This window comes from Lepidochelys olivacea (genome assembly GCF_965140295.1).
Source record: "Lepidochelys olivacea isolate rLepOli2 genome assembly, chromosome: 9".
Taxonomy (NCBI): domain Eukaryota; kingdom Metazoa; phylum Chordata; order Testudines; family Cheloniidae; genus Lepidochelys; species Lepidochelys olivacea.
Window position 1 is genome coordinate 83,399,382 of NC_140419.1, and position 18,585 is coordinate 83,417,966.

Below are 18,585 nucleotides of genomic sequence, written 5' to 3' on the forward strand. Positions count from 1 at the left end.
AGCAAGTAGGATCATTTAGACCAAACTTTTTTCACTGTAATTTAGGTTTGGACTGAAGTTCCGCCTCATGAGACAAGTGCCAAAAATAAAGACTCTTGAAAGACTTCAGAAGCTTAGGTATACAGTCATCTGCATTTGAAGTTTAATCTGGTTTGGCAGACTCAATCACCTACTAACAGTTTAATGTAAAAATGTAATTATAATAAAGAGAATGTGTGAGTTAAAAATTTTAAAATGTTACAAGACATACAGAAAATGAAGACTCCCTAATTGCACTTTGCAAAAGCAAACTCTAGTTATCATTAAGGTTACAATTTTTTCCGTGAAGGTCACGGAAGTCACAGAATCCATGACTTCCAGCGACACCAGTGACTTCAGCCCGTGGTGGCTGGGAGCTGTGGGCTACTGTGGGGGTGGGGGCACCCGGAGCTCCGAGTGGTCCCCTGCAGCTGCCTAGCCACTGTGGGTGGTGTAGGGACCCCTAAACTGAGCTCCCCATTTTGTCGTGGATATTTTTAGGAAAAGTCCCAGACAGGTCACAGGCTCCTGTGAATTCTTCTTTATTGCCCGTGACCTGTCCGTGACTTTTCATAAAAACGTCTGTGACAAAATCTTAGTTATCATCGGTTTCAACAATTTAGTCAGAACATAAGGCATTGCTATATGGTACCTTATTATTGTTTTCACTAGAAGAATCCTCCTGAACCTTTATGCGTCGTCTTTTCTTTTTCTGCTTGTAACTCCGCTGATTTTCTTCTGCCTCAGCTTTCTTAGCAGATCTGAGAAATGGGAAAAAATGTCATTGATAAACAGGAGAACACTGATGGATCAAATGTTTGTTTTCCTCTTATAAAATACTCTACTACTCAATACAATGGTGTATTTCTCTCTTTTCACCCTATAGACTAACTTCCTCTTACAAGAGGAGCATCACTATTATATCAATTCTCTAGATTAACTGTTTATTCCTTAACAGAAATGCAAAACAATATGTTCTTCTGTAATGTGGACCCCTTTACTATCTTCAGATATGCAATAATGACGAATTATTGACTTTATCAGGCAATAATGGAGTAGATTGCACAGTTTACCAAGAGGGTCCTATAATTTCTAAAGGGGTAAAGGAAAATGCCACATCATAGTTTTGCATTGAGTATTGTGACACCTATATTGTAACTGGTTTGTACACACATCACTTCCATAGCAAAATAGTATCAATATTAGTGGTTTATTTTCCACCTGTCTCTTTCACACTACACAAACAAGAAGATTACATCCTAGACAACTTCCCATAACCTCACTAAAACTCAATCCTTAATTAGAAGCCATTGTTCCTTGACTGCAGCAAACGTGTTAGAAAAATACCACGTGTTTTTAATGGTCTCATCTTCTCGTATCCCAACTCTCCTAATTATACTGAGACATAAACGAGGAAGTTCGAACTCTCACACTCAACTCAACTTCCAGGCTTTTGAAATAAATGAAATTGCAGATACCGAAATTCTGTAACAAACAACTAAAATTTGTTTCAACTCAGATGAAGTGAGCTGTAGCTCACGAAAGCTTATGCTCAAATAAATTTGTTAGTCTCTAAGGCGTCACAAGTACTCCTTTTCTTTTAACTAAAATTTAGTGTCTGATCTAAAAACCATTGAAGTCAATGGCAGTCTTTGGATCAGGTTCTTAGAACACATCTAAACATTTCAGACATGACATGTGACAGGATTGTACCTTCCCAATAATCAGTTTTTAAAAAGTTCACCTGAGATGACTAGAACTAAAGTTTATTTATACCTTGTTCTAGGACGTTGCTCATCTTCAGATTCACTGACTTCTTCACTAACTCCAGATTCATGAAATTCTGAGTCATCTGAATCATCACTGCTCACTTTAAGAATAAAAAAAAACATATCTACCTCTGTTGTAACCTAAAGTAATATCAATATAACTTTACTAATAATACAAAAGTAATTTGTTTGAAATTAATTTCTGCTGCTTGTAGGACTTGTAAATTCTTGGTCAATAAATGCCCTCATGTGCAGGTAATAAAATATCTCAGTAAGGTAATGCAACAATAGTTGTTTCAATTGAAACATATATGGTTTTGAACTGCTACATATTAAAAATCCAATGCAAATTTTTTTAAAAATAACTCAAAAGGTAATAAAGAGGTCTTTTAAAGGTATATTGTAAGTAATATGTTTTGTTAGAAACCCTAATATTAACAGTAATATTTTATGATTCTTTTTAATTCACTAAACAGTTTTGTTTGGATTTGATTTTCCCTTATTGGTCTAGTACAGTGGTCACCAACCAGTCTAACGCAATCGACTGGTTGATCCTGGAAACTCTTCCAGTCGAACGCGCTCTCAGGCGGTGCACCAGAGCTGCTGCTAAGGTAGGCTCCCTGCCTGCCCTGACCCCATGCCACTCCCATAAGCAGCCAGCATGCCCCCACACGGGTGGGGATTGGGGGGGATGGGGGGGAGGAGAGAGAAGGGATAGAGATCTTCTTCTGCGTGCTGCTCCTGCCTGCAAGCACCACCCCCACAGCTCCCATTGGCCTGCACCCAAACTCCTTCCTAGAGCCCACACCCCCTCCTGTACCCCAGCCCCCTGCCCCAGCCCTGACCCCTCTCTCTGAGAAAGCACCCCATACCCCCTCCTGCAGCCCAGCCCTGACCCCATTCCTAGAGCCAGCACCCCCACACACACCTCAACACTCTGCCCCAGCCCTGAGCCCCCTCCTGCACCCCAACCTTCTACCCCAGGCTCAGCCTGGAGCCCCCTCCTGAACCCCAACCCCTTACCCCAGCCCAGTGAAAGTGAGTGAAGGTGGGGGAGAGAGAGCAAAAGAGAGAGGGGGGATAGAGTGAGTGGGGCGGGACTTTGGGGAAGTGGCAGGGCCCTCAGGGAAGGGGCGGGGTAGATCCTGGGTTGCCCTTAAATTCAAAAAGTGATCTTGCGAGTAAAAAGATTGGAGACCATTGGTCCAGTACATGAAAACAAAAAAGTGAAAACCAACTGATGAGAATCACACTTGATGAAAAGCAAGGCTTTGGTTACAGGAAGCAGCAATTCACACTACAGAGGTATGTTTTCTAAAGCACACTAAATGTGCTGTGCTTTTATTGGTCCATGTAGATTCTGCTGGTGTGCACTAAAAATTCCCTAGTGTTTTATAACACTGTGCTTGGGATAGGTTAAAGCGCAGTAGGACACTTTTAATGAGCACCATGAGGATCTACACAGACCAATTAATGTGCAAAACATTAGTTCACTTTAGAAACCACACCCCTGTACCATGCATTACTCCACCATATAGACAACCCCTAAACTAGATTAAAATATGAACAGTCTACACTGTTAGTAACATAGATAATAAACTGTTGTATAAAAAAAAAGTGTATGAATTTTTTGCCCGACACTGCCCATTCAATGGAACATTTCTTGAGAATTACAAACATGAGGATAGTTTCACATTTCTCCCTTTTCCCCACCACCAAAATAAAAAGCTTTACAGATGGCCTTCAGCTATGTCCCAAATAAGATTTCCATATTTCATTAAATTTATTCACTACCCAAGAGTTGGACCTCATTGCTTTAAAGTTTCAGACCAATTTGGATTGACTTTTCACACATCAGACCAAAGAATTTATTGGATATAAGCTAACTGTTGAAAAAGGATTTAATATATATTTGCAACGGATAGAAAGTTGAACAGTTTTTCCTATTAAAATGGGAGACGGGGTAGTTGAAATGAGGTGTACGTAAATAGATACTTATTCAAAACAAGTAAATACTCCCAGGGATGTTGAAGGCATTCAAGGTCCCCCAACCCTGACAATGACAATGCAGATTCAGGGTGCATTCAGAGGTCACAGCTGTTACTCGAGAGCTAGAAGAGCAGGCACAGAGGATCTACAGAGCCATCCTGCACTGCTTCCAAGGACTGATAGTAGTGTTTTCTTCAAGCACTGTACAGTTCCTTATTTATAGCCATTGTAATCATGCTTCGTGCATATGAAGTGGAATATAGTATTTATCCAATTCATATTAAAGTAAGTACTACAAAAATCAAGTTAGTGGTGTAGAAAATAAATTAAGACTTTTCTATCTGAAAGGAGTTATAAACAGTCAACCATACCACCATTAAAAGTTGATATACATAACCAAGTTTTAAAATATACACAAATCTGAGTATTTTATATGAAAACAAGTGCTCAACCCAGAGATACTGTGATTTTTGGTGAAGTGTGTGGATTTAATATGCTGACGCAAAGACTAAGTTAGAATACAGTTGCTTTACTCAGTCACACTAAACTTTCACTGCAAGGGATAGTTTGTTATCTCCTTTTTATGGATGTCAGTGTTTTCGGATAATAGCACTGCCAATGCCAACGAGCATTGTCTGGATCAGCAACTTCTACAAAAAAAAGGCAAATCTAAATCCTTTGTGCTGAGAGTTCATTTCATTTCTCCCATCTCATGCAAAGTGTGCTACCTCTTTATACCAGATTGCCATCTTTAATGATTTTATCATGAGTTCATTATGTTTAAGTCATGAAGACTCAAAAAGAGGCCAGTATCTATAGTTCATAATTTTGGGGGGCCTGACTCATGATTTTTTAAAAGTCTGACATTTATAAGCAGCTAAAAATATAGTATGCTATTCAGTCCTATTTAGCATTTAAGATTAATTTTGAATACACTGGAAAGCTATACGAGTTTCTTACTAAATGGTATATGTTGCAATAAGTAAATAAAATGCTACTCAGTAAATAACAGAATATAAGTAACTGGGAGTTAGGTTTTTGTTTTATGTACTTGGAGAGGTATAACAATGGAGGACCAAGTCACTGAGCTACTTGAAGTGAAAGAAATTTTACTGCTCCAGGTCAGGGTTGAGGTAATTGAGGAGACTTATGACTAAAGGGTTCTGGAGATTGGTCCGGCCATGCCTTGGTCTGGCATTTTATTTGCTAAAATATTGTAAAAGTTACAACAATATCACAGAAGATGCAAAAATGAGACTTTTATGGGGGAACACTGTAAATATAATACAATACAGGATAATTTATCCTTAGGTACATGGAAGACTACACATGTATGGTATCCTGGCATTACTGCAACACTAAAAATATAACTATACTTTCAAATTGTGCAATAGGGATAATTTTGCTTCCAATGTAAATAAACCATTTACACTCTGAAATGCCATGGTTACTGGAGTCTGCAGTGTTGCTATACCAGTGTTGGTCCCAGTTGGTCCCATGGTTATTAGATGTAAGAAATCTGCACTAACAGTCATTCCTTTGCTCCTCAACCCAGAAAAAGCTAGAAGAGCTGCATTCTTAGCTTCTTAAGACAAGAAAAATGAGAAATAAAGTTTTCATTTAAGAGTTCCATCTGCCGTCCCATTGTGAACCACTTTAGAAGAACTTGGAGGGATATAGAGTTTAACTCTCTAGGATGAAGGAAATTTCTGGTGACACAAGGGCCTATGTATAGTGTGAGGAAGAGATAGCAGTTGCAGGAGGAAGGAGGAGGAAAAATTGGGTTTTCCTGAATTATACCTATTTGACTTGGTATTAAAATTTCATGACTCAACCAGATTAACCCAATTTTTTAGAGGGTGGGGAGAAGAGAGGGAGGGAGATTAAATAAAGAGAAGGGGATTAAATAAGAGTAAACTATCCTGGAATAATCACTGTGTTATAATAAACCTAGTAAATGAACAAAAACAGACAACAGTCTGGGATGACAGCACAGGAGGAGATGTGTAAAAATATATTTTAAAATTCCTAGTTCAAAATCTGAGTTCTTTCCAAATTGTTCTAGTTTTAGATATACTGATTTAGTTTAAATGGACTTTAAGAAAATGTGTTTGAGTTAACATCATTATCTTTGAATTTGCTAGCTTTTGCCCTTGTAAATAAATATTTCAAATAGTTTCAATGATAGTTAGGTTTTTTTAATTATTATTTCATCAAAAACTTACCAAATAATTTCATGGGGAGTTCACTGTCCCATGATTAAAGATTATAATTAGAGTATTTTGAAAACAAACACACACAAACAAACAAAGAACCTTATTGACAAAAATTCAGTGACAACAACACTGTTTTCCCTTATTTGCCTGTAGAGAGTTGATGGCACTAACTTCCTCAATCTCAACTGCAAAACAAGAAACTATAGGTGTGAAAGAGTGAGAGGAGGTGTGAGGAAGACAATTTGGAATTCCGGGAAATCTTTTGTTCACTGGAAATCTCCATTACGCCACATAACTGAACATATTTCATCCAATAACAAATACATTCTGCCACACAAACATTTAAATTTTGTACCTTTCCTTCTATTTCTGCGTTTGCCTTCTTTTGCGTCTTTAGATTTTCCCTTTTTTTCTTCTTCAGATTCTCCATCACTCATACTTAGCTTGTGTCTCAGCAGTCTGTGTCTATATCTAGGCTTCTTAGACTCTTCATCATCTGAATCTGATTCAGAATTATCTTCTTTTTCATTCTCCTCTGTCAGAGAGAAGAAAAATCAGCACAGAACTCATACAGGTAGCTATTTGCTCATTTAAGTTACATTTCATCTATTAAGTATTTCCAGGAAGATGTGATCGAACAAATGCACATATGCACTCCCCCGCCCCACTTTATCTTTGCAATGGAAATGGTTTGATCTTACAGTTATCATATGGATTATCAACTGAAGCAATTTTGTTTTCGTCATACATATCTCACATACTTTACTCCTGGGGGAATTTTACATCACTGAGCGTGCACAGAATTCATATCCCAGACAGATTTCTTTGTTTCCCTGCGGAAAAATGAATTCTCATGGGGAAGCAAAGGGAAGCTACAAGAGTGGTCACACGCCCCTCCCCGGCAGCGCAGGCAAGTCAGTTTGGGCTCCTGGAGCAGCCAGTAAAGACATCAATCACGGGGGGTGGGGGGGTGCTTGGCGTTCATGCCTGTGAGAGAAAGAGAGACAGACAGACACACTGTCCCTCTCACTTGCTATTGCGGCATGCTCAGCATGGAGGGACAGGCCATTGGGATGTTTCTGAGGAGGTAGGCGTGGGGCAGGCTCCGTCCCCTAAAGCAGAGCAGAATGCAGCAGCCGGCCTGCTTAGTGAATTGTTCCCATTGTCTTTGTGAACTCCCCCAGGAGTATAAAAGTTTTAAGGCTCCTTTACACATTGCCAGAGTGGTGTAAAGGACCGTATGGCCTTATAAAGAGCTTATGGTGCTTTAGTGATTAGAACTGAACTAAGTTTTTGGACTGAAAAAATTTCCTATCAAAATGTACTCCATGAACTGTTTGCTACTGACCTATCTGGACACGGTTAGTAGCCAACATAAATTGTGAGTTTGATTCCACAGCCCTCACTTGCTCTTCAGTTGCCTATGATATAACACTGAGCATATGGCTGCATATATTTATTTCTAGTTATTAGACAACAAAAGGTCAAACCTAGTTACATTACTATTAGGCAAGGGGGTTTAGGGATTTTCTCCACTGCTCCCCACTCCCATTCTCCATCCATTGTATTGTAGTTTAAATAAATTACCAAAATAATTGAAACCAGCGTGATTATCTTGCATTATTTTGACAAATAAAATATGCAGAATTTTAAAATGTTGTAAACAGAATTTTTAACTTTTTGGTGCAAAACTCCCCCAGGAATAATACTTGTATGTCTTATTGTCTTTTATTAATCAAATATTGCTTAGCACATACTCGATTCTAAATTGGTTATAACGATATGATCATAAAGTAAAAGTACACTTTTAGAGAAGTCAAACAGAGAAACCCACAGAACCATACTGACTGAGTTCAGTTTGGCAGTTGATATAAAAAAAAATGCATGATGTTGTTTGGGGATTGTTTATTGATTTTGCTGTTATCTTTCCCCGAACGACTTCTGAAATTATGACAGATTCTAAAGCACCACTTTTTTCCTGCCACATTTTGGTGCTCACCATCATCTTCTGCGTTTTCATTTTTCTTTCCCGTCTTCTTTTTTCCTTCATCTGATTCTTCATCTGAAGATGCATCCTCATCAGAGGAAAGATTGGCTTTGATTTCTTCTAAAAGCATTTTCTTGGCAATTCTTTGAAGTAAAACAAAAAATACTATGTATTCCATCGCTTACACAATAGATCAATGAATGACAAATGTAATCTTATATAATTCAGCACTTCAGTAACAGGGTTGTGAGCTCAGAAAGAATTAGGAATGGAGAGCAATCATGGTGGTAATGAGAGGATATTCTAACTGACATTTCATATGTTCAACATGGTAATCTGCTTTGGAAAAAGTTCTTTGCAGTGCTCCCAAATAAGCACTTTCCAATTTTAAACCATGTTTACTGCAGATTTTGCTGAAATGTGTTTTTTTTAAAGCAACATTTAATAACTTGGGCCCATTTCATTCCTTCCCACCTGTCCCATCTTCCATGTCACTCATCTTTTCTAATAAACTGTGATGCAATATTAAACTGAATTTTTTTATTATTTTTATTTATTTATTTATTTATTTATTTTCGTTCTAATGGCCTCAGGAACACTAAGTGTTTTGGGACAAGTCTCTAAATGATTAGAGACAAAAAACAGTATTAAACCAACAGTCAATCTCTGGACACTCTCCTCTATGAATTTAATTCGTGGTAAAGGCAGTATGCACTGAACACCTTAAATTCTGAAGATAAAGGATATGCACTAAAACAATTTTTTATACTATAACTCCACATTTTGCTCCTGACAGCTGTTCCTGAGGTATATGTTACAATCCTTTATGTCTGTGCCCTTGTACTTCAAAGGAGATGCAGCCAGGAATAAGTACAGTGTTTTATAGGGCACACATGGTTTCTCAAGAAGATGTGGTTGCAAATGGCTGGAAAAATCTACATCAGTAGAAGACCAGAGAAAAAGGATGAGAGCAGTCTCACATCCCCTCAAACATCTGCCAGCAACCCTCTTAGGCACAGTGACCCACAGATGAAGAAAACAGTGATTTGTCAAAAGTTACGGGTCTATATAAACTTGCAGAGTCAGACTATTATCCCACTTCCTGTGGAACAAAAAAAAGGTTGATCAACTTCTCATAGCCTCCCATTCCAACCCAAAAATATTTTCAGTTAAAATACAATAATTTAGACTACGAAAAACGCATTATTTACAGAATCTTTCAACAAAGGAAAATCAAGTATGAAAATACATACAGGGAAAAGTGATGTACAAATGGACAAGAAAATTGTGGACTTAATCTGATACTTTACTTCAAGGGGGAAAAAAAGAATTGTCCCTCATAGGGGATCAGGTCCTATGGAACTGAGGAATAAAAATAATAATATTTTGAATATATTTCTCCTGTCTGCAATGTTAACTGCAAGATTTCATGTATTTTCTCGATCAGATCCAATCATTTTAGCAGTAATGATGAAAAGCATTTTATTGTATATATGTAAGTAAATAAGTAAGTAAGTAATTCAGGAAAGGGAAGTATCTATACCTCATCAGAAACCCAGTTCAAAAGCCAGGAATTTGAACAGTTCTATTCTTCATTCGGAACTGGCACAGAAATAACTGACCCTAATGTGTTGCTTTTTATGTTACACAATTCAAGTAATTAGTAGTCACATTGAACTATAAAATATATTTTATTCTATTTATATTTTCCAGGAATTAATTTGTGCCCCCAAAACAATGCCAAATTTTCCAAGACCACTATTTTATTTTCCCCACGGTTTTTGCAATTACACTTCAATCATACAATATTTTCCATCTTTTAATACACTTTAATATGATTTCAAATAAGAATTCAAGACAGGCATATGTTCAACTGTTATTATTTAAAAGAAAAGAAAGGGGGGGGGAATTAAAAATTATCCAAGAGCATGAAGATGTTTATGGTTGGTGCACTAAGTCACACTGACCTGCAGCATCCACAGCGGAAATATTAAGACATTAAAGAATTATCTGACCCATATATAACTAGATGAGTCATGATATAAAGCTATTTTTTTAAAATAAGTTTACCTAAAAAGTTGCTTTTAATTACTTATATCAACAGACTTCATTTTGTGGACCTGACCCAACATTTATTGAAGTTCATATGGACAAAGTCCCATTCATTTCAATTAGCTTTGTATCAGTCCGTGTAGGAGAAATAAGAGAAGAGTAAATTTTAAATATTAATGAATGTGTATAATATCTGACCGGAGGAATAAATAGTTACGTGTATTTGAAAATTAAATCTTCCCCTTTTGTAGTTTTTTTGAATACTGTACTTATTTGCCCAGATCAGTTGTAATTTTCTTCAGAATACAATGGTTTGGATTCCCAAAAAGGGGAACTATTTCCTTATTTTTAATTATTTTGTAACTTTCATATATAAGTTATTTTAACAAAGTATAATCTAGGTCATGTGGACATCACCAGTAGGTTTGCTAGCTTTTACATAAGAAACACACTCAACACCAGGAAAGGAATAAGGTACTGATGAAAAAAACATTGCAAAACTTAAAATTAAGTTCACAAGTCTCAACATACTGCCCTGTACTAGTGCACCTAAATGATTTCACATTATCCTCAATAGTGCTAAAAGAGTTAATAAAACTTGAAATTGGATAACAAATTCTTACCTGCATTGCAAATCATCTTTTAAAATATACATATATTTATATATTTATTTAAATAAAGTGGATTTTGACTCTTAAAAGGAAGGGTTTTTTCACATTTACAGAATAATGTTTGCTGAGAGAAATCTAAAGAATACATTCAGCAGAATTTCTTCACAAGTACAAACTTGAGTATGCACACATAGAATACTATTTCTTCTCTATTCCAGCCTGCTCCTAAGGATACCCAGGTCACTGTCCACAGTACCATCATCATCTGAACTTCCTCAAGCTGAATAATTTTAATTAAATAATACTAATTAATAAGCATTTCTGAAATTGGCAGATTAATAAATACTTTTATGTTCCACAAGACATTAAAAACACTAATTTTTCAGCTAGTGAAAGAAAGTTCAAACCCTGCTCATCAACAGGGGATGCAACTATTTATTTAGTAGCAATAAGATACAGATTATGGTCCTCGAAAACTAGATTTTCTCTAGTATGTTCCACTGAAGTGGTGCTCTAGTCTGAAAATGTAAAGCATGTTTAAAAATTAGGACTATTTTTCCACTTTTGGTGTAATCAAAGGATTATATATAATGAAATTGGTAAACAATACCGAAAAGACAGTGCTGAACAGATCAAACCCTATAAATGCTTCTGATAAATATTTGGCATAACAGTATTCACATCATCATGTGAAACTGGATGTTTAGCTCTTGAAATCAGTTTTATTAAGTTAAATTATATCTGACCTCAAAGTAAAAATCTACTCCAACTTCAAGTTCAACTTCCAAATTTTTAGAAAGTAATTAAGACTGAAGATCAACAGTTACCTACACTGACAAAGTTTTATTCTTTTCAGCACTTGTTTAACCATCAAACTGTAGAAGCGCCAAGACAATACAGATTATGATAGTGTGCAAATCTGTTTCCCCCAACAAATCTCTGGGGGATTTTTATTTATTTTCCTGGGATCGGGGAACTGAGGTGGATTCTTAGCCAACATCAATTACAATTAAATGCTATAAAATTTTTAAATAAAAATAAAAACAAAAAACACTGGGGCCATGCGATCCACTCAATAGTATAATGGGCTGCAAGTGAGGAGACCTGGATGCTATTCCCAGCTCTGCCACAGACTTGCTGTGTGATCTTTAGCAAGTTATTTCACATCTTTGTGACTCTGTTCCCCACACCCTCTAATGTCTAAACAGGCAGTAACTCTTTGGCAAGAACTGACTCATTTATAGCTTTTCAAACATCTTGAGGATACAATGTTGCCACTGTAAAACAAATTTAGCTGAGAATTTAACTAAAAATAATGATTAACACTATGTGTTAACATTCTTAATTAAATTAAATCAACTCACAGGTGGTGTCCATAAACACATATTAGTTATATGTATAATCAAATTGTCCAAAATAAGCCGCTGAAGAGACAAAACCATAAGGCTGCGCTAATAGAAAGCAGCATCCTTTAAGAGTATCAGAAATTTAATTAAATTTCACCTTTAGCATATTTTTAATATTTAGTTGTATTTGTATTTATAGTTTTATATATGTATGTTTGACTGACATTTAGTACACACACAAAAATATTTTCCTTCAGATTAATAATTTACCAAATACTTTGTTCTATAGACTGTATTATGCCTTTGTTTCAACGATCTGATTTTCCATCTCTCAGAGGTATTACAATTAAATTAAATGCTTGGACAAGAAAAATGTTTTACAAAAATTTATTGCATCCATCAAATACTTAAAGGCATTCTGCATTAATACACTATTTACCTCTTAATAAACAAAACTACTGCGAACATATTAACAGTACCATTTAAAAGATCAGAAGGACCAACAATAAACAAATACACAACATAAGATGACAGCATACAGCACTGCCTATCATATTGTGACCAACTCATATATTGCACTTTGGCAAAGATGATTTCAAGACTTATTAAAAAAATTATTCATGTCATTCACATTCAAATGTATTCAAACAATAAAACTTCTAAACTAGAGACTTGCAACCATGAGTGCCCACACTATAAATATTTCATTGGGTACTAGGTACCCTCTTTGGTCTGGTAGAAAAGTGGCAGCTTGTCTGAGTAACAGAAAATATTTTTCTAAAGTTGTGTTGAGTAAAGAAAAAAATTTTTTTTTTAAATCTTCTCAAAATGTTTTCCATCTTTTTACAATTTTGTACCAGTGATTACGGTACAAAGTACAATGAGTGTTGAATGTAATATTAGTGACTTCAGTTATCAATTACTTCCTGAAGGTTGAAAAGTGTATTTGGTAACAAATACCTCCCCCTACACCTCAGAAATGTATATTCAGAGTATTTCCTAGATAAAAATTTAAACAATGATTCAGTTTGAAAAGTTACACAAACTGATTTTAAAACCTAAAAGAAAATATAATATTATTTAGTGATCAAATCTATTTTGTTCAAGACCTGTAGGGATTGTACTGAGAAACACGATAATCCCCTCCACACTAACAGGTCAAATCTACCAGTTAACATTTGTACTGTAAAAAGCTGAGCTTTCAATGATAAATATTTACTTTAAATCAGCTGAATCATCAACCAGAAATTCTTAAAAACATAACAAAGGTAGAGTGAAATTAAAGTATATTTAAATAAAAGTAAGGTTAACAATGTTTAAATGTTGTGCTTATGGACCTGTGCTGTCAGTCCCTTAAAAGTTATTTTTTAAAAAGTGAATTAAAATGCTTAAATTTTAAAACTGAACATACAGAAGAGCTAGATTAGCAGCAATATTTCTGTACCCAACTGAGGTCCATATAACAAAATTCTGTTTTTAAATTCACTTCAGCTATGTAACAAAACGCAGCTACTTTGTGGAACAGACACAATATTCTATGCTAATAAGGCTCAGAAGCAGAAAAGCAGACTCCATCAACAGTTGTGTTGCAAAGTTACAAAGTCGGTCCCACATTTACTACAGGACAAAGAATTCAGTTTCAGAAATACTGTATAAAGTTTTCTTGGAAAAATTTAATCTAACTACAATAGCTTCCAAAAAGAAACTCCTGCTCATAATTGAGTGTTTAGCATAGAGTCCCTTTAAATTAATACTTTGTTTATGCTGTTACTAATTCAAAAGCCAAAAACTTTTACATTTTATTTCATTCGCTATCCAAGCTACTTTTTGAGGACTACATTGTAATAGTAAAGTATAACATACGTTTAAAAAAACAACCACCTAAAAGTAAAATTACATCTATTAGTTTTTATAAATTTAAATTTTAAAACTGAATAATATATAGGCCCAGATCCTGAAATCACTCATTCACATGCTTCACTACGCATGTGAGTAGTTCCCTTCATGGCAAGTAAGCCTATGTATGAGTGCATGTAGCATCAAGACCTTAACCATCACGTAGGTGATTTCAGGTACTCATCAATTTATTAAACCTCAATTTCATTAACAGTCCAGAATATCCATGAAAATGTTTTCTCCATAAACGTGTTCCCATATTTTTGCTTTATCTTTCTAATGAGAAAAGGTGTTTTAATAAAAAAACAAATTATGTAGCTCTAATAATCAAGATCCACTATAAAGATTTTGTCATTGTATATTGCACAGATGCCAATTTTTATAATCTATTCATGTAAGTAGCTGAAATTCACATTTATCAAAGCAGGCTTTTACTTGTCTCAATGAAGAGCTTATCACAAAACCCACATTTTACATAGGAATATAAAACAGACAGTGCTGCAATGCATTTATAACACACCCTATGCAAGGTGTGTTAGTTAACACTTCTAAATATTTTCTTTACATTTCTGGATTTTGGCCTCTGTTTTCTGGCCTCTCGTTCAAACTTGCGGGAAGCCTGTGAGCGAGTCTTTACAAGGCAGGCAGTCCTGGTTTTTACAACCTGCTTGCTGTTCCGTTGCGCCGGTTTGCGCCCACGCCTAGGGTGTGTTATAATCTTTTTAAAGTCCTTATGGATGGAATCATACCTATTCTCAGGATCGTCATCATCCTCCTCCTCTTCCATTGGAACAGCCCCGGATTTAGTATCTCCTTCATCCCCTGGGAAAAAAGTCAGAGATTTGACATAAGGATAAAACCAGCAATGCACATATCAATTTTCTATTGTATGTGACCTGTTGCAGCACACACTCAAATTTAAAGATAACTTGGTACTAAATATCACAACCCGACCTTTAAAAAAATAAAAAAAGCAATCTTGAACAGACAAAGTATTCCCCCATACAATATCTAATAGTAGAAAACTCTTTGAAGCAAGAGCCTTGTTAACATCTATATCTACTACTGTAATTTTCAAGCAAATCTTTAATACCCATATAAAATGAAGCCATAATCTGTATAGATTTTACTTTAAAATGCACAATAATTGAATGCTCCACTCTTCAGGTATCTTAAAAATGAAAATTTTAGATTTTCCTGTCCACTTCACGACTGGATTCCCATCACCAAATTCACAGAGACTGAAAAGATGATAGCAAATAAGCTACAGTACTATCAACTTCCAAGTATACAAGAGCTTGCTTACTCATAACTGAGCTGCCTGGTCTTCACAAGAAATATTTCAGCAGGAAAAAGTTTCTCCTGCTGATCTACTTCCCTGTCTCTGTACTACTAAGGAAAACCACGCAACATCCATCCATCTTAGAGCATGCACATTTATGTATGAAGACTTGTATTTTGAGAACTATACTGATTAGCCTTAGAGCAACAATATCAAAATTCAGCTTATTATATAACATACTTCACAAATGCAGGAAGTTAATATACCTAATTTATCTATTAAAACCAGAAGTCAACTTAAGCAGGAGGAAATTTTTTCCTTCCTTAAAATTACATAGGAGAGAAGGGAGCTATACATTCTGATCTTGACCCTGCCACCTACCTTTTTAGTTCACACACACTATTTTTCCCTAAAATGTTTTTAACTCTTTTAAAAGTTGATTTGCAAATGGAATTATAATGACACAAGAGTATCCGGCAATGTGTGCTAAACTACTTCCAGTATAGTCTATGAACATTCAATCTACCCACTGAAAATTCATTTTTTAAAAACAAATTTCTGATTGTCCAGTGATGTCTAGCCAATGAAAAGAGGAACTGGTCCACAAGTGGTCAAGTAAGTATTCTTTGTTGCTACTTCATATGGCTTTCAAGGTTCTCTAGTTGATGTAACATTGCCATAGAATGGGAGCTAGCCAGCAATCAGCAGTAGGACTGGGTATCAGGGGACCTACTAAAGAAGGGTGAAGCGTCAGTAGTTCTCGCGTTCAATACGTCCCTCTGCTTGGTTAGTAGGGACTTTCAACAGATATTGCTAGTATGTTGGTGGATTACTTTTGTTACGAATTACACCTGGTAGGATATGCATACAACTGCTGCGAATTACACCTGGTAGGACACGCACACAAATGCTACGAATTACACCTGGTAGGACACGCACACAAATGCTACGAATTACACCTGGTAGGACACGCACAGTTCGAATCTAGGCTGAGGCACAGAAACAAAGTCCACAACTGCAAAGTTCCCAAAAGACACTAAGTTTATTACGCTCGAGCGTGGTGCCCCCCTGCTAGCTGGGGGGGACCCTGAATACAAATTATACAAAGGTTATATACTTTTTAGCAAAGCATGTTGCCCTCGTGCATCGGAAACCTTAGCCAATAAACAAACCCTTGTCTTATCTACCACCTATCCCTGCTTGGTGCATTCCTCGTGCTATACCAGTATGTTAATTACACAGCATGGTCCTAAAGCCATGCATCAGTAACTTTTATTATCAGAATGGGAGGCCTCACATCAAGGCCAAGAGACAGGGAGTTAGAGACTGACAAAAACCAGATACTGGGAGTCAAGGCAGACTGGAGACAAGGAGGAGGATTTTCACAGGGATTCAGTATCTAAGGATCACTCCTCCTGGTGTATGATGTGCTCGCATTTAAACAATGGTGGGCCCCAAACCAAAATGGAGTCACATGTGCTAACTTTTCCTTAACACTTTTAAATTCCACTTGTAGGTCACCTTTAATAGTTGAAGCTTCTCTTCCTTTAGAAGTCCACCCCACACACAAATTATTTTCTCCTCTGCTTAAAGTCCCTTAAGGCCCAATTCTATTCCCATGGGAATCAAAGGTGTAAAGAAATCCAAGGGAGCAGGACAAGTTCCTTAGTACCCAATTCTTGTAACTTCATGCCATCATGTGCTTGTGCCTCATCCACCATTTCCATATGATTCAATCTCTCCCCCCACCCCCACCTCCAATACCCTTTTTTAATCCACAGGTATAAGCTTCAGACGCTCTCTCATTCCTATTGTTGCCTGACCCTTTTTAAGGTTGATGTTTAGATTAATGACCAATTGATCTGACTGCAATTAAGTTCTTCCCCCCAGAATCAGACTACACAGAATTCACACTATGGAGTTCAATATTTTGTGGGGCATCTTGGTGTGAGTAACAAGGATACTCACACTGAGGGCAAAATAAAACCTTAGATACCTTTATTAAAATAATGGAGAAAGCTAGAAATGATCCAAACCACATAAGAAAGATAATACAGGATCAGGGTAATCTGTGGTGTCACTCTATGTATAAGCTTTAGAATTGCATGCTCACACCCTTAGTTGGGGACAAAAGGACCAACTCTGTCTCCGTCATGCAGTGTACAATGGTACAAGTCCCCCAATGAGTTGAATGGTCAAGTAGAAAAGAAGCAGACGGCAATGGAAGAGGCCCAGAGAAGACCAGCCCCGGGCCACATGGTGACTGCCCTGTTACAAGGCCTTAGCATCATCTGTTCATATGCCCACATGTAGCCTTTTTACCAGTATAATACCAAGGTGTACTTATTTTATATGTTAACATATTGATCTGCGTGACTACCATTTCAGCGCATGATCATACCATCATCCCTTGCTTGTGGATTTGCAGTTATTACTTCCATGTTCCTTGTAGTAGCACTTACTGGAACATTCTAGCTCCTACTGGTGAGCAAACTCTTCTTAGTTCCCCAAATCTAAAGGTAACCGCTGATCTGTGCTAAGGGAGATGGCCTACTTAACCACACTTATGCTCCAGCTAATATCTTACAGGATATAGGCCTAATGGTTTCTTGCATTACAGCAGAATAGAATAGAAGGCAAGCCAGTGCATATAATGGGGTGAATATCATTGGGCAAACTTGCCCTATGCTACACTGCTACTTACTGCTTTACAATTCTTTGATATCATTTATGCAATATGATTCACAAAATGATGAATCATTTTTCTTATAGGGTATCACTATTTGATTAATTGATGTAATTTTATGTAAGGATTTGGGGAAGAGGAGTCTCTCTTTAAACTGTATAAAATGCTTCACCTTGCACTTTCGTGAAGCTGCAGAAATGATGTTATCTTGTACATTACCATTATGGTTTGTGGTATACTCCTCTACTATATATGTAAGCTTGAATTCCTAAATGCTGTCAGACATTGAGATAATTAAGTTTCCATTTGTCACCAGTAAATCCTTGTCTGAGTAGTGTCTTGAAGTTTATGGCCCATTTAAGGAAGAAAAACATTCTATATCTTTAATGCTATTCTCTTTACATTTTTATATTAAATGGCATGAACTTGTGTAAATTTAATAGCCCACTGAAAAATGGACTAATAGTACTAGCAAAAGTCAGGCATAGTGAAATCTTTTATTAATGCTCCACAATACTGAGCTATATATCAAGCACCTTCTCTTTTGAACCTCTACTTAACAAAGACTGTATATATCATGTCAAATTGTGTAGTGGTTTTGCAGTGTAAAAAAATACTCTTTTGGAGACTAAGATTTCCTACTAGTTAGGTAGATGACTGGCATGATAAGAACTGTTGGGTAGAATCATCAGTAAATGTAAATTAGTAGCAACTCAGGCACCGTTGTTCAATG

General features: G+C 36.4%; 1 protein-coding gene across 3 annotated transcripts in view; it reads right to left on the reverse strand.

The window, feature by feature from the left end:
* ATRX (ATRX chromatin remodeler) overlaps positions 1-18,585 on the reverse strand; it is a 140,806-nt gene that overhangs the window by 68,623 nt on the left and 53,598 nt on the right. For all 3 annotated transcript variants that reach the window (XM_084640131.1, XM_084640130.1, XM_084640132.1), the window contains 5 exons: positions 14,634-14,706; positions 7,992-8,122; positions 6,348-6,527; positions 1,795-1,888; positions 671-779 (listed from right to left, as the gene is read on the reverse strand). In XM_084640131.1, coding sequence (XP_084496257.1) covers positions 671-779; positions 1,795-1,888; positions 6,348-6,527; positions 7,992-8,122; positions 14,634-14,706 — 587 coding nt within the window. The remainder of the gene's footprint in view (positions 1-670; positions 780-1,794; positions 1,889-6,347; positions 6,528-7,991; positions 8,123-14,633; positions 14,707-18,585) is intronic.